The sequence below is a fragment of the Thamnophis elegans genome, chromosome 3 (genome assembly GCF_009769535.1).
Source record: "Thamnophis elegans isolate rThaEle1 chromosome 3, rThaEle1.pri, whole genome shotgun sequence".
Classification (NCBI taxonomy): domain Eukaryota; kingdom Metazoa; phylum Chordata; class Lepidosauria; order Squamata; family Colubridae; genus Thamnophis; species Thamnophis elegans.
This window is the reverse complement of record NC_045543.1, coordinates 77,701,106-77,718,979: the sequence shown is the minus strand read 5'-3', so window position 1 is coordinate 77,718,979 and position 17,874 is coordinate 77,701,106. Positions and strand designations below refer to the sequence as shown.

Sequence of the window (17,874 nt, the reverse complement as noted above, 5' to 3'; positions counted from 1 at the left end):
AAGAGGAAGGAGTATTAGCTATGTTCACTCCCTCGAGTTATTTTAAAAAAATAGTGAAAGTAAGATTAAAAATAAAGTGGAGTCTTATCCTGACATGTAGACAATCTGTATTTAGCTATAAATTAATTACATCTAAAAGTGATTAAGAAATGAGGCCACTAAACTTTGTGTCTATAATAGACTATGGATTTCATTGAATTCCCTCAACTCCCAGTCACTCAGCTCAAGATCCAGCTCCAAAACCCTCAGTTCTTGCGTTCTATTCATGAGGAGCAACTCTTCAGAAAACAAACACATATTCTCACTATCTCTCCTTTGTCTGGAAAGGCTTGTATTGCCTGATCTCTGTCAAGAGAGCCAGTTTGGTCTAGAAATTAAGGCCTCCTTGCTGGAAAGTGGGAGACCATGATTGAAAGCCAACTGGGTTGACTTTGGACCAGTTACAACAACTCGTCTCACAGGGTTGTTGTTGTGCAGAAAACAGGAGGAAGAAGGTGTGTTGGATATGTTCGCCACCTTGAGTTATTTGTAAAACAATAAGGGTGGGATTTAAATAAATACATAAATAAAATCTGTTTAGCAATCTCTGCAATTTACTGTCCCCTTCTTTGGAGATGTCTAGTTCACATGCACCTCACTGGAAGCTCTCGGGAATATCCTGTAACTTTTTAGAAGTCTGCCAGCCTGCCTAACATAATTCCTCAGTCAAGGCACAAATGACCAGAGTCAAATTCAGTGTTGAGATTCAGCCTGCTCGCACCTTTTGGAAGAACTGGTTGTTAACTTTTTAAGCAGTTCGGAGAACGATTGTTGGAAGAAATCTCATTTTGGTTTTTTCCACTTTAACAGGGCTAATCCTGTAAGGAAGGCAGGAAGGGAACATTCTGGTGTTGTTTCTAGCCTAATCTTTATTGCCCTGTTTACAGAAACTGCCTCTCCGGTTAACCCTTATTACATTGTAACAGCTAAGGTGAAGCGCCCATGGACGTGAATGACATTGAGTTGGCCACACCCACATAGTCACATGACCACCAAGACACATCTACCCAGCTCATCATTAGGACAGAGTACCGGTTATTAAATTATTTGAATCCCACCACTGGTCAAATAATCCTATTTCAGACACATTTTGCAAATACCTCTCTCTGGAGAAGAATCTAATTCTAGGGAAAGGGGGAAGGAAAGAGAAGAAGAGGACAACAGCACCAAGTGGCAATGGGTGCATTGTTGGAAGATCTGAAAGATCAAGTTAGGAATAGATTATCATGGAAAAAAATCTGTGACTAATTGGGCGGGGGAATGATCACATATAATAAACCATTTCCTACCTTGCATTGGGATTAAAATACTACAGATGAAACTAATACATTTGTAAAAAGATTGTTGTGTCATGGGACAGTAAAGACTTAAAATCTCCTTTCTAGCGTGGTCTTGCTCTGAAGCCCACAAACTAAGCTTGTGTAACAAAATGGCTGTTGCATAGGACGTTCCTGCTTTTGTTCACAGCTATGTTTTATTCTGCCTCTCCACTTTGCTTTTAGAGGCCTCCAGGATACGTGTCCCAAATCTGTGAGGATCATTGCCAAGAGGATAGATTCAAGGCCAAACAGCAAGCACAAGATAGACAGGTTTAAAGCAGCAATGGCTCTCTTTGGTCAATGATTTTCCCCAGTTCTCTGGAGTAATGGAGAAATGACTACTAATGGTGGCAATCAGCTATCACATTTTGATTAAAACATGTGCTTATCTTGATCCTGAGAAATAAATGTATTTTGGGCTTGGGCTTGAATGTATTTTTCTCCTATTCAGAATAATAATCCTCTCTAAATTTTTTTAAAAAAATTTCCTCTGCCTTTTCTAGAGCTGTTGGTCAGAATGTTCTATCAAGTGGTTGGTTTTTTTTATTACACTTTTCCCTTCTTTCCTCATTAGCTTTATTTTCTCTTAGTAGAAGATGAACTACCAATGCAGCTGGAACTCTATCCATCAGGCTAATTGGGACATCAAGTGAATTTGGGTTGATACATTTATGGAATTCCTAGTCATATCAAAAATGTTCCTAAAACTGTAATCCCCTTATCTGAATCTTGGACGTCCACAGAGGATTGTGGGTGAGCATGGTTTCTGTATTACATTTTTACACCCATGGGGGTGGAGACATCTATTGCTGACATCTATCTCTGAGGGGTCCTTGGTGTTCTTTGGGACTGGTGGTTTTCCTGCAGGCATTTCATTACCAAACTGGATAACATCATCAGTGATCAATGTTACCTAGTTTGGGCAATGAACTCTCTGCAAGAAGTTCAGAGAGCACCAAGGACCCCCCATTTCAACCCTGTGCTACAAATATTCTCTTTTATCAATACATCTATTTCTCTTTGGATATCTGGGATAACAGTGATATTAGCATTGCTATCAGTCATAATAAAAGTAGAACCTGGATTTTAGTGGATGTATATTTGAGAAATTCAGAAGGAGGACATTTTTAAAAATCATCGGAATATGTTACAAATAACATTTTGATATTATCTTAGGTTCATGAACTTCTCTCGGTCAGCTTAATTTTTAACATTTGCTCGAAGGTACAGTTAGACGGTTTTTTCAATAATGGTAATGGTTACCAAGCTTGCCAAGTTAGGATTATGCTCAGGATTGGGGTTAGGGCTAGGAGTAGGATGTTAGTTTTCCCTCTATTTTTACATTCCCTCTAAATGTATATCAATATGAATTAATTAATTCATTATTCTATCCCAGTGGTTCCCAAACTTGGCAACTTTAAGACTTGTGGACTTCAACTCCCAGAATTCTCCAGCCAGCAGAGCTCTGCTGGCTGGAGAATTCTGGGAGTTGAAGTCCACAAGTCTTAAAGTTGCCAAGTTTGGGAACCACTGTTCTATCCCTTTCTCCCATCTCATTCTGGAAAAGCAGAACCTTCTATTGTTTCACTGAAATAATAATCCAACAGAAATCTCCCACAAATCTCCAAAAGTCACTACCAATCACTAACTGTCTTCCCATTTTATAAATTAATGATACTTAGTTTGAGATGAAACATCATCATGCTGTTTGCTTGAAGCAGCTAATAAAAACATAGTCTGCAGATGGATGAAGTGCTGCAGAAATGTTGATAACAGAATCAATGTAATTGATTGGTGACACATGAAACCTCAAGGAAGGACCTGCTTTAAGACCTGGAGTTACAGCTTCATTCTTGCTTTGGAACAGGTCAGTGATGGCTAATCTTTTTGTCACGTGCTGGAAGTGGGCGGTCCGCGACAGCGTGCCTGCATGCCCACACCCATAATGCAATGCATGTGCAACACCACCGCCCCCAGATATGTGCACGTTCCCCTGCCATCCGCACATGCGCATGAGACCCCATTGCCCCGTTTTGGGCCTAGTAGACCTCCCTGCAAGCCTCTGGGAGCAAAAACAGGCCGCGGGGTATAAACGTATAAACGCTACGTATAAACAAAGAGAAGACAAAACTGTTAATTAAAATATGACTCTGAACCAGAAAAGGGAAGTACAAAACCTGTTAGGGATCAACATGGCCCACAAAATACAATATTTGGGAATTTGGCTGACGGAGAGATGTTCCTCTATCAAGGTAGATAACTATATGAAATTGCTACAACAGGTATCCAAAGATATGACCAATTGGAGTAGCAAACCATTGTCTCTGATGGGTAGGATTGCGACAGTCAAGACATATGTATTACCAAAATTTTGTTTTTGTTTCAAACGGCACCAACTAAATTGGACAAAAATTTTTTAAATCCTTGGAGACAATAGTGACACAGTTTATATGGCAAGGCAAGAAAGCACGAATCAAAGCCCAAACTTTGCAAAAACGCAGAGAACTGGGAGGCTTCGGAGTACCCAATTGGGAAGCATATTATAACGCAGCAATCATGACATGGGTGAAAGATTGGGTGATGTTGAATAGAAGGCGCCTATTGGCTATAGAGGGACATGACCTCCCCCAGGGATGGCATGCCTCCCTCTGGCAAGAAAGAGACACCCCCCATAGGTACTTCATGGGACATTATATTCGGAAGATTTTGATGGGGGTCTGGGAAAAAATGAGGAAAAAATATTATCTTAGGGTTCCGTGTTGGTTGGCACCATTAGAGGCCTTAACGCATCTGAGTTTATTTAATTGGACAAGAAACATAACATATAAAGATATCATGACAGAAGATGGCAACATGAAACAAAAATGGAATTAGAGCAACAGGAAGGAATTTGGAATGGTGGGAATATTTACAGGTTAGAAACAGGTTTAAAAGTGATAAGGCACGTTTCGGGATCTACCCAAACCCTCAGGGGCTAGATAAGATCTTGTTTGGTGGGGACAAGAAATGTTATCGAAGATCTACCAATTTTTGACCTGCCAAGATACTAATGAAGAGATGGACAAAAGCCTTCTAATAGTATGGGAGAGAAACCTAGGTTATGAAATTGAAATGGGCAAATGGTGGGATCTATGGAGTAAGACCATTAAACTTACAACATCTACTGCATTCAAAGAAAACATATACAAGATGGTGTATAGGTGGCACTTCCCCCAACGAGGTTAGCCAAGATGTTTCCTGGGTTATCTCCATTGTGTTGGAAATGTGGAAGAAAGGAGGGCACATTCTATCATATATGGTGGTCCTGTACTGAGGCCACGAAATATTGGAAAAGGATTAAAAAATGGTTAAAAGAGGTTACCGGGGCAAACATTGAATGGAGACCTGAGAACCTGTTACTAAGCATCAAACCAGATAACATAAGCAGTTCAATATGGCACTTGAGCCTGCATATAATTGTGGCTGCAAGAATAACCTATGCACAATCTTGGAAATCCACCACTATACCGTCGGAAGATGCTATAATTAAAAAGATCTACAAATGTGCAGAAATGGACAGAATGACGGGCTGGCTGAGAGACAAAGGAGAAACAGAACATTATCTTAGCTGGAACCTATGGTATATGTGGGCGACTAGGAGAACAGCAGGGACTTAAAATGGGGAAAGTTAACATAGGTACTGTAATAGATCCCTGAATCTTGCAATGAAAAGATGTGGCTTAGAGACCTAATAATGAGGAAAGAAAGAAAAAATTGGGCTGTGAATGACTGTCACCGTGGGGGGGGGAGGGGAGGGGGGGTTGTATGTTTAAAACGGCATTTGTATCTGTATGTTTTACTTTATATTGTTATGTATGATTTGTCTTGCTTATGTCGTTGTATTTATGTCGTATTTTTCTTCTTGTTTTTTAAAGGTAATAATGTTTAATAAAAATTATATTTAAAAAAAAAAAACAGGCCGCGGGGTATGTGTGTCGTGTCGCACTGCATCACGCCCATTTTGGCCTCGTAGGCTTCCCTGCAGCCTCCTGGGACCAAAAATGGACCCCAGGGGGCGCTGCAACCCCCCCATTGCGCACGCACACATGTCCCCCTTGCCCCCCCATGTATGCGCTGCATCTCCCGCATGTGCCCGGCATAGACCCAAAAATCAGCTTGTCGGCAGGAGGCACATGTGCATGCACGGTGGAGCTGAGCTCAGGTGATGGCTCATGTGCCCGCAGAGAGGGCTCTGCATGCCACCTGTGGCACGTGTGCCATAGGTTCGCCAACACGGGAATTGGTGGTGCAAGACTTGGCTGAGCTTTTTCATGTTTTATCCAAGTTGCACTAGCAGGATTCCATTATCTCCTTCATTGTCACAAAGAATGCTGTGGATTCAATTCCCGTCTTTTTGTTTCCCCCCTTTTTTTAGTTTAGCTTCCCATGTCCAGAAGAAACACGATCGTTTTTCATCTCATTATGTTATTGTGGTTAGATCTGAGAGGAGAGAGGGCTCAACCACTTGACATTTTATGAGACACTTGTCTGTTTGAAAGACTTCATTATTATGCTATTGAGGATACACACCCCTTTGAGAGAAAGTCCTCAGGTTTTGGAGCTGATCACTCTGATTCACTTCCTTGAACTTACAGATAATCATTTTGCATCTTTATCTCTTTTACTTCTCCTATTAGCTCATATGGCAAAGTGACTATGTGGCTAAGTTTATTTATGAATGAATGGTACCATATTCTTTCCTATGTTCCATACGCAGGCTTAATAAAACAACTTCTATTTTTCTTCCCCCGGTGAGTTTAAATGAGAACATTATTGGTATACTAGTGAGTCATTCTCAAGGCTGAATTAGTATCTGTATCTCCATTTTACTACTTCATTCAAGAGTAAAAGCATCAATATCTTGACGTAGTTGGCAACATTCTCCAATCAAAGATTATATTCAAGCTTGATGACTGGTGCAATACCTGGATTTCTAATAATCCACTTTTGCATTATGGTTTTTTTTGAAGGAAAATGAAGATTCTAGCCCAGAGATTTTTAGTAGAAGTAATCATATAGATCCATATATGTTATCCTCAGCTACAGGGATTCCGAGCTGCAAATGAAGCTGCCTGTAACTCCCCTGAGTTTATCAAAAGCTGAAGCCGTATGCAGGATTCCCTTTAAATAGATTTGCCTTTCCATTATTGGTGGCCCACACTTACTGATTGTGCAGTAGTTAAGACCAGCAAGTTTCATTGCTAAGTGACATAGTTGTAATGTGAGATGTGATGTGAACGTGTTGAGTTGCAATGTCTGCTCTGGTTATTTAAGCAAATCACCAGTTTATTATGTGTGATGTCACATGACCAAGACTTGCAACTTCCTGCCAGCTTCTCCACTGACTTTGCTTGTCAGAAGCCAGCTGTGAAGGTTGCAAACGATGTTCATTTGATCATGGGAAGCTGCAACCATCATAAAATGCACCCTGGTTGCCAAGTGCTCAAATTGTGATGATGTGACTATGGGGATGCTGTAATGGCTCTACCTTTAAGGACCAGTCATAAATCTCCTTTTCCAGGGTCATTGTAACTTCAAATGTTTGCTGTGAATGAATGGCTGATAACTGAGGACCACCTGTAATTACATTAGAACACCTATATATGTTCAGTCTTGCAGTTATAGCTGGGGAATTCTGGCAAAGCACAAACAGCTGTAGGCAGTGCTGCACTTTCCTTATAATCAACAACTCTGCAAACTCTTTTACGAAAGTCTTACATATGTCTGAACATTAGTTTCAGAGCACAAATACATTCACACCAATGGTGGGATTTAATTTTTTTTTACTACCAGTTCTGTGGGCATGGCTTTGTTGCATGGTGTGGCTTTTTGGGTGTGGCAGGGGAAGGATACTGCAAAATTCCCATTCCTTCCCCACTCCTGGGGGAAGATTACTGCAAAATCTCCATTCCCTTCCCACCCCACTAACCTGCTTTCCAGCTCTGTTCTCCTGTTCAGGGCAACAAAAGAAGATCAACTGGGAAGCAGCGGGGGTGGGGCCAGCCTATTTGCTAGTTCTGCGAACTACTCAAAATTTCCACTACCGATTCTCCAGAACCTGTCAGAACTGCCTGAAAACCACGTCTGATTCACATAATTTGATTTGTGTTGGTCTTGTATGCCTTGCTACAAAAAAATTCCAACACCCTGTCTGGGAACAAGATCGGACAGTCCAGCATCCGTGTCTTCTTTGTGTACATTCTGTTTGTTTCTCTCTTTAGGACTTCCACTGAAATGTTGTGCTCACCACTTCAGGGAAAGCAAGTGTGTATGAATATCTTGGAGGTTAGGTCATCTTTATAGATCCCTAATATAGATATTAGTTTTTCCTGTGAACTGCTTGGAGAGTCCAAGCAATAGGTTAAATTAGTTTGGTTGCCCTAGGACTGAGTCTTTTCTTGAGGGAGTGCAATGGTTCAGTAGTTAAAGATGCTGAGCTTGTCAGCTGGAAAGGTGACAGTCTGGGTTCGAGATCCGTGCAACGGGGTGAGCTCCTGCTCGTTTTCCCGTGCGCTGCTTGGAGAGTCCAAGCAAGGGTTAAATTCTGTTCTTCTGCCCAATGGACTGGATTGAAATCTTGACCACGCCTACTGGTCTCCCAGTATTTTCAGTTTCAATTCAGTCCATTGCCCATTAGGACGTCCTTTTAGTCTCTCCTAAGACTTCTCTTCTTTTTTCTTACCTGTATCCTTTATATGGAGATGGCGGTACCTACGGATCAGGCAGCTGCGGATCCTACGGATCACAGTAAGGGCCTGTTCGATGAGAAGGTTCCCGCTCAGGAAATCATGCCTTCTCCCAAACTCTTTAAAGATGTAGTCCAATGCCAGTGGGTCCAACCAGGGACCCTGGCCACCCCAGGTGGTAATGACAAATGCCTTTACTCAGTGGATCCTTCAATGGAAGGTCTCTTCCGTTGATCCTCCAATTCAGGCTCTCACTTCCTCTTCAGTGCTCCCTCTGGACCTTCTAGAGGGACTTAAGGGGGAGGACAAAAGAGCTGAACGGGCTTGTCACAAAACCCATCAAGCCACATTAAAGCGGCCACCTCTGCCTCATTCTTCAATAGGGTCACTATTGCCTGGCTTTGCCAGTTATTTACTAGACTCCTGGCAGGGGATGGCAGACTGCAGCATGACGTAAACAAAACTGTAGCCATGGTGGAATATCTGCAGATGCCACCCTTAATGTGGCAAGGTTTGCTTCACACGCCATGGCCTCTAATGTCACCTCTCATAGGCTCTAATGGCTACGCCACTGGAACACGGATATAACCGGGCAAGCAACATGAGATCTACGCATCACCATGCGGACGTTGCGGAGTCACGGTTTTACCATCAACCTCGAAAAGATCCACCTGACTCCAGTCACCAGGATTCAACACCTGGGAACCGTGATAGACACTTCATCTTGCCAGGTCTTTCTGTCACCGGACCGCATTGAAAGTCTCTGAGAACTGGTCCAAAAGGTTCGCCTCTCCCCCAGTACTCGCATTGTCACGCTGTCATAGTTGCTGGGGAAGATGATCTCGTGTCTCTCGATCATTCCTTGGGCGAGATTCCATACGAGAGATCTGCAATGGTTTCGCCTGCCAATGCAGAAGGCGAAGACCAGCAATTCACCGGTCAGGGTACATCTACCCACCAAAGTCATTCATTCTCTCTGATGGTGGCTTTCACCAGCTCCTCTGAAAGGTCCTTACTTCAAGGAACCGTCCAGGCTGACCGTCACAACCAATGCCAGCCTCTTTGGCTGGGGAGCTCACTTGCTCATCTTAGTGGCTCAAGGTCAGTGGTCAGCTCGTGATCTCTCCCACAACATCAATTGGTTGGAGCTGAGGGTGGTCAGGCTAGTGCTTCGCAAGTCCCAGCACTGCATCCAACATCACCATGTCCTGACTGACAATGTGGCAACAAAGGCGCACATAAATCACCAAGGGGGTACCAGGTCCTGGTCCTTCATGATGGAGGTGGAGGCGATTGGTCGGTGGGCGGAACGTCATCTATTATTCATTCGGGCGGAGCACATCTCTGGAGTGAACAATGTCCAGGCGGACTGGCTGAGTCACACCAAACTAGACAACTTGGAGTGGCACCTCCATCCGGGCCTGTTTCACCAATTGTTTCAGAGATTCAGTCATCCCCTGGTTGACCTGTTCGCCACTCCAGAGAATGCTCAGCTCCCCCAATTCTTCACCAGATTCCAATGTCCTCGGGCGGAGGGGGTTGATGCCCTTCAATCCCCCTGGACTCTGGGGCTGCTTTATGCCTTCCCTCCATTGGCGCTCATTCCCAGACTGATCAGGAAGATTCTGGAGGAGCGGGCAGAGGTTCTTGTAGTGACTCCATACTGGCCCAGGCGGAGTTTGTTTGCTGATCTAACGTGCCTGTCCATCGCACATCCCTGGAGGATCCCTCAGGAGTCAGTCTCTCTCAGCCAGGGAGTGGTTATGCATCCGGAACCCCAGTGGCTCAAGCTAACTGTATGGCACTTGAGAGGGACCTCCTGAGGAGAGCCAACTATTCTATCAAGGTGATCAACACCATCCAAGCCTCCAGACGATCCTCCACCTTGCGGATCTACCACCTGGACCACCTTTGCTAGCTGGTGCACAACACGCCATCTTCAGCCAACAGCCGCTTCCCCGCCTCAAATCCTAGATTTTCTACAGGAGGGCCTTGATAGGGGTCTAGCTGCTAACACCTTACGATGCCAAGTAGCAGCCTTGTCCACGATGCTCTCCTATGGCAACCATCAGCCACTCAGCAGGCACCTGGAAATACGCAGCTTCCTATGTGGCGCCTCCAACCTGAGTCCCCAGGTTGTCCATCGTTATCCGACCTGGGATTGTGCGACTGTGATCAGGGTGCTCACTGGCCCTCCCTTTGAGCCATTGCATCATGTGTCCTTTCACCTGTCTCTTAAAACTGCTTTCCTTGTTGCAATTACCTCAGCCCGCAGGATTTCAGGAATTGCAGCTCTATCGTCCAGGATGATTTATGCACCATCCACCCAGACAGAGTTGTCCTCTGTCTCGATCCATCATTTGTACCAAAAGTTAATTCATATTTTCACCGTGCCCAGGAGGCAGTCATCCCAGTCTTTTGCCCATGTCCAAATCACCCAAGGGAGTGTCGCTGGCACTCTCTCGATGTTCGAAGGGCAGTCAAGAAGTACATCAGATGCACAGCTCCCCTTCGTCGGTTGGAGGCCTTGTTTGTCGCCTTTCAACTGACCTTGTTGGGTTGAAAAGTCACCTCGTCCACCATTAGGAGATGGATCAAGGCGTGCATCTCCCTGGCCTACAAACAGCAGGGCAGGCCCTCCCCCCCTTGAGTGATGGCACATTCCACACGCAGCGCAGCCACAACGGCGGTCTGGACCACTAAGGTGTCAGTCAAGGAAATCTGCAAAGCGGCGACCTGGGTGTCCCCATCATTATTTGTTAGACACTACAAACTGGACAAATTTGCAGATGCGGCCTTTGGCGGGAGAATGCTGCAGGTCATTGCTTCTGAGACGCATTAGGGTTGGGTTGTTACTCTTTGTGGTTCCCGCCCTTGGACATTTTTTTGCTTGGGTATGTCCCTTGCTTGGTCTCTCCAAGCAGCGCACGGGAAAATGACCATTGGCTTAGCTGAAGGGTCCTTTTCCGTACGCTGCTGGAGAGTCCAATCCCACCCTGAGGTTATCTCCTTTCCATCGAAGTTGTTCTTACTTTCATCTGTGGACGTTGTTTGGAAGGATGGAACATTGTCGTTGACTTGACATTGACTTACCTTTCGGGACCATGCCTTCATTGAAAAACTGAAAATACCGGGAGACCAGTAGGCGTGGTCAAGATTTCTTTTTTTTTTTTTTTTATAAAGATTTTATTGGTAAAAAGAAAATACAACATCCATAACTTGTAACAAACAATACAACCACATTTCGAGATATCCCCATACTATCAAATCATTATAAACATCAAAGGTTAGGTATCTTTCCCTCCCTCTTTTCTTCCCTCCCCCCCTTACTTCCTTCTCCCCTGCCTTCCCTCCTTTCTTTTCTCCTTTCCTCCTTTCCTTCCCCGTCCTTTCTCTCCCTCGGGCCCCCCCCTCCTTCTCACATACCTTTCCTCCTTCCCTGCCTCTTTCCCTCCTCCTTCCTTTTAATCTCCCTCCTTTCCTCCCTCCTTCCCTCCTTCCTTTCAACTCTCCTTCTCTCTTTCTTCTCTGGTCAAGATTTCAATCCAGTCCATTGGGCAGAAGGACAGAATTTAACCCTTGCCTGGACTCTCCCGCAGCACACGGAAAAGGACTCTTCAGGTAAGCCAATGGTCATTCCCCAGCTCAACACACCTAGCAGTTTGAAAGCATGCAAATGCAAATAGATTAATAGGCACCACTTCAGTAGTAAGGTAACAGTGATCTGTGCACCTTGGTGTACAGCCATGTTGCCTCTATGACCACGGCAAATGTCTTCGATAATGCTGGCTCCCTTGATCAATAAAACAGATGACAATTGAACCTTTGAGCTGGACACAACTGGACAGGGAAACTTTTACCTTTAGTATTTTCTGACACATTGAGGTGATTGGAGGGGTCTGCTTTCATAATCAAATCAGCTATACAAGAAGAGAGACTAAGTTATTTTTTCTTCTATTTTGGACTTTAGGTCCTTTTAAGAAAAAAAATTACAGTTACACTTTATTAGATTGTCAAGCAAGGGATTTTTCGCATTCATGTGCATACAAAAATAACCACATCATACAAGCTGCTTTGCCCATGGAAAAGAAGAGGGGAAGTACATTGGCATGCACTTGTAAAGATGATTCATAGAAAACTAAGCTCTCCTTGTTTGCTTTCCTGGATTCCTACCCACTTGCAAATGTTCGAATGAAATACTCTGAAAGCTCTGCAATAAATAATGTTCTGACTAACATTCCATTCCTCTTCAAACAACGAATACCATTCATCTTGGCAGGGATTCGGGAAAATATATATATATATTTCGATGGGCCCTGAAATAATAAAAAAAAACAGTAGGATGTGGAAGGATATGCATGGTGGATTTTGCCATTAGCAACCGCATCTGTGGTTTCAGATAACTATCACAACACCCCATGCAAACAGTGTCACAATGGGAGCATTACTGTCAGTCACCTATAGGATGTCTACTAATAGGTTACTTGTGAAAGCAACACTTATCAAGTATAGTTTTGAACAGCAGATCCACTGATGAATGAGGCTTCTTTAGCACAGGGGTGTATGCATAGAGTTACATGTAATGCCTTACATCAGCCACATACCAATGCAGAGCTCTTCACATTTAATTTTTATTGTCAGCTTTCCTTTAGGGGAATGTCAATGGTCCACACCTCTGTGTTAAACAGGCCTGTACTTTGGCTTCAGCAGCATTTCCTGAAACCATTTGTAAGGTTATAGCACGCTGCCAACTGAATCATTTGGCTGGTCTTTGAACAAGATTTCTCAGTTTGCAAGCTGATCTTATTTTAATAGAACACAGTTTGTTAGTGAACTATTTCTTACACAGGAGGTATGGAAGACATAGTTGTTTGGTAGTGCTTGAAATCTTATGCAAAACCAGATAACCCTTTTCTTTAGTGGACATTCCAGCAATACTTCAAGTCAGGAAGACCTCATCGCTGGAAAGTCCAAATATGCTGTTTAGTCATACTTCTTCCAAAGAACTGTTCCCATGTTTTCTGTTGCTGTCAGCCTGCCTTCAAAATAACTTAATGGTATGCATTGCCTTAGAATCTAGTGAATAGTAAAAGGAAAACTTAGGAAGGGAAAGTTGTTTTACAGAAAACTATTTCAAAAACAATCCTTTGTTTCTCATATCTACTGTACTGCTCAAAATTAGTGTATTGTGAAAACTCTGTAGCTCATTATGATAATCAGGATTTCATCTCCTTGGATAATAAAATAATGAAATACCATAAACTGTATGGTTTAAAATAGTTCATGATAACATGCTTTTTTTCCTTTACCAACTTAATGCTGCTGCATTTTTCCTCTTTTTTCTTTTTCTGTCTGGTTGGTCTCTTCCCCCCCCCCTCCCTCCCTCCCTCCCTCTCCCTCTCTCTCTCTCTCTCTTTGGGGTGTGTGTGTGTGGTCTGGTTAAAAGATGTCACCTGTATTCAAAGGGTTAGCTTTTGGTACTACTTAATAACAGAAATATATGTGCCATCCCACCATTGTTAAACCTAAGCTTACAAAAGATTATGTTCTGTATCTGCTAAAAGTTAGGGTCTAAATAAGGATGGGAAAGACAGTTACTCAGTGGTGTAATTCATTCTTTTAATATTGATACATAAGAATCTTTGATCAATTGATTGGACAACTGTTCTGCATGCTGTGCTTGGGATGTAGGATTAGAATTGGAATACAGGATATGTTGGATTCAGGTGTCTTAACTGAGTTTTATTGGTAGTATTATGACCCAAAGTGCTTTTTCAGGAGGCAACTTGACTTTCTTGTTTTTGTCTTTTGAAGACGTTTCACTTCTCATCCAAGAAGCTTCTGACAGGATAGTGGAGAATGGAAGCATTTATATTATAATATTTATTTCTGACTTATATGAAACAAAATTCTTTAATGAAATTTAATAACAAGTAATAGGAAGAATTGTTAAAATAAAAGGAAGGTCTTAATCCAAAAGTCAAAAAATAAAGTAACAAAAAACAGAAGAAGAAAAATTAATCCGTTCACTTTAAGAGGAGAAACAAAAAACGTTATGAGCACTTCAATCCACAAAGTATAGTTACAAAGAAAAAAAAAAACATTTGCATCCTTTTAGAGAGCCATTAAAGCACTTGGAGGTTTTTCAGATGAATTGGATGAGAAGCGAAATGTCTTCAAAAGAAAAAAGAAGAAAGTCAGTTGCCTCCTGAAAAAGCACCTTTGGGACAACCATGACCTGGATGATTCAGAATCTCTACAGACTTGTGATTATTTAGCCTTGTGTAGACCCTGAACAGTAATTTGTGGGACACTTTCTTCTTTCTTTCACCGTTCCTGTGACATTCCTCCTGGGCTGAACTCTTTCGGTATGTTTTGAATCAACCACATCTCACTCCTCTCCCTTTTTTCTCTCTCCAGGTGAACGACCTTTTCCTTGTACATGGCCAGAGTGCCTTAAAAAGTTCTCTCGCTCTGATGAGCTAACAAGGCACTACCGAACCCACACCGGGGAGAAGCAGTTTCGATGCCCACTTTGTGAGAAGCGGTTCATGCGGAGCGATCATCTGACCAAGCATGCCCGTCGCCATACTGAGTTCCATCCTAGCATGATCAAGCGATCTAAAAAGACCAGCTCTGCCTCCTTTTGAAGGAAAGACTACAACCAGGGGTGAGGGTGGGGAGATGGCCGTCAGTGAAAAAAATCAGAATGGATCAGCACAAATATGTCCACCACTGTACAGTAAAATCCCCCCCCCAACTTGCATTTTAAAGCACATGTAGCTGGAAATTTAAAGATTAACATTTTTGTTCTGTCCACCCTGCTGTGCTACCAACCACAGTCTTAAATCAGTAGCTGTTGGGTGGGCGTGGGGAGTGGGGGGGGTGTCTGTATGGGGAACAGCAGAAATAATGCAACTTTTTATAGTTTAAAGAATCAACACTGGTGTGTGGGTGCATGTGTGTGAACACAGACACACACACACACATCTGTATATAATTATATGTGACTGGGTGATTTGACCTGTGACACCACAGTAGTGATTCCAAGCTCTTTGTGATTGCTGTGTCATGGAGATGTTTTGTTGACTAATGTAATGCTGCTTGTATTTTAAAACAAAACAAAAAAACAAAAAAAACAAAAAAAATCCAGTTTAGTGAAACCACTTTCCAACTCACTTAAGTATTTTCAAGTAAAGCAAAACAAAAACATCGGAGCACATGATAGATGGAATTTCACGTTTCTCTCTCTGTGGTCCACCCTGTTCAAGACTGTTAAGAAAAAAAAATCATCGTTCACAGTACCAGATTGGTGGAAGGAAACTGTACTTTTCACCAAGTTATCCTTTTTGAGCTGCTCTTTTTTCCCCCAGTGGAAACATGCACAGAAACCAATTATGAAACCAAAAGGAAAACAAGAAATCAGCTGGCATCACAAATAAGAGGCTATTCTTTGCCATGTAGAAAAGAAACAATGCAACCTAAATCATGCAAAGAAATGTGGCAGAAGTATGAGACTATTTTTTTCCTCCTTTAGCTGTTCCTAGACTTTCATCTGAAAAGCAACCATATACTGTACTGTACTATATGAATACCACTACCAGTGCTTTATTCTGCTGGGTTTTGTTGGAATGAATGCGTAACAGCAGCAACCATCTTGATAAGCTACCACTTTTATAAAAGTTATTTTTTTCTCTTACGACTCTTTTTCTCAATGGTGCATTTTCTTCACCTCTCACCAGAATTCTGTCTCAGCTAATGGAACTATGTGCATTTGGAGTCGGTAGAGAACCTTTTTTCTTGTTTTATTTTCTCCGACAGAACATTCTCTATGTGGACGAAGGCAACTAACACTGGTTTTTTTAAACTACTTTTTAACAGTCTTCTTTTCATAAATTGCAGCTGTTGTACAGAGTCTGGGGAATAACAACCAAACTAACTGCAAGTCGGAATTCAGACTCGGATGCAGGAGGCGTGTCGAAATACCTTTCACGACATAGCCTCACCACTACATACCTTGCAATCTCAATCCTCCGTATCAGGCTTGATACAGTTAATGATAATGGCAATATTTCATCTGTTTCAAATGCTACGGTTTGCTCTACGGAACAGAGGCACCATCCACACTGGAGAAAAGCTCTTGCATCTAGCCTAGCTGTGTCACCTTTGTTATGTCGAAAGCATGAACCTGACGCAGGTTGTAATCCATGGACGTTCCCTCCCCCATCTCTCGTGGTGATGGAGAATCATGTTTACAGACTTCCCTCCTGCCCCCTCTGTCCTTGACTCTTCTTTCTCATGATGGAAGGAGTGGTGCAACTGTCCTACGTAGGGCTAACTTTGTGGGTGAGGAAATCACACGGTAGCCAGAGGGATTACACCTGGATCGGTTTGCCCAACTTTGTAAAGGAATCTGTACATACGACCTTGTAAAGTATACCTGCTATGACAGTATGTTGTTCTTGTTTCATCCGATAGAAAGCTAGCTTCCTAGAAAAATAAAATAAAACATCTCAGAGAGTAGAGTATTCTACAATTGTCTGTGGCTTCCAGCACTAGAACTCAGTATGCATCAAGCATTTTTACCTGTGTGGCTCATTATAAAACCTGTCTATGCGAAAAGAACAGCTTTTAAATAAAGGTGTTGGGGCAATGAACAACTTAATGGCATTTCAGAAGCAAAAAGGAATGAGTATTCTTCAGTGAAGACATGTCAGGAAACCAAGCACACTTTCTACCTCCGTTTCAACTTCTTGAAACGTTTGTTTTATGATAAACCAAAATTAATTTCTGGTGTCCAAAATAAATTGTAGGGATATTTGTTCTTCCTTATAAAAATAGGTAGCCTGGCTCTTTCTATTGCTCTAGTGTTAAAAAAAAGCATTCTGCTTTTATCAGTACTGTTAATGCTGCCTTGTATAATAAGGGTGAGGACTATGTGGTTGGTCAGCAGCTCGCAATGTGGTACTATTCCAATCGTCCTCCCTTTCTATATGAAACCAATCCTCCAGAGCCTAAGCTCTAGTCTGAGTCCTAGTAAACAGTTTGCCAGATCTTTACTGTTGCTTTGGGGTAGGACAAGTGCAGTTTTAGCAAAAGAGAGCCTGAAAGCTGAATGCTGTTATTCCACCTTTTGTACAAAGCAAGCCACAGGCACTTAAATGGCACCTTCCTTATCAGGTCATAAAGGCAGATGAGAATAATTAGGTTTGGTGAAATGGTGATTAGGACACTTGCCTGTCTCCTGACAGCTGTGGACTTGATCTCATATGACACATGGCCACCTCCAGTCCACATGATGGTTCTAAGTTGGTCCCTTGGGCTGGAAAGTCCTTGACGGCCAAATGGTGCTATTCATGTTGCTCCCTTGTGGACTTCAGGTCAGGGTATAGAAATGATGGCTGTGCCTTCATCACACCAGCCAAACCATTTGCAGAATAGTTTGCCATGACCTAATTTGGCAGCATATATTATTTGAACAAAAAATCATAGGAACTGCTCCTCTCATTCCTAAAAGGATTCTTATGGATAAATCCAACCATAGGATGTATAAAACAATGACTAGGTTGATTTTCTTAACGGCTCTTCCAGCTATAGAAAAAAAAGTGACTCAATAGATTTGGGATTCACCTTTGTGATATTCTGGTCATTGCAATGAGGTGTGCACGATCCTGGTGTGTTATTTCTAGTATTGGAGTGGCCATCGGTTTGCAGTAAGTAGGTTGATTGACATGTAGGTAAACCCATTATATGCTACTGTGGATGTCTCCACTAATGTGCATTGAGTGATG

General features: G+C 42.6%; 1 protein-coding gene across 1 annotated transcript in view; it reads left to right on the top strand.

Annotated features, from left to right (window-relative positions):
* The window catches only part of KLF9 (Kruppel like factor 9), a 34,462-nt gene extending 16,846 nt beyond the window's left edge, over positions 1–17,616 (top strand). The window contains 1 exon segment of the mRNA XM_032213342.1: positions 14,504–17,616. Coding sequence (XP_032069233.1) covers positions 14,504–14,733 — 230 coding nt within the window. The 3' untranslated portion in view covers positions 14,734–17,616.
* Positions 17,617–17,874: the final 258 nt, after the last annotated feature.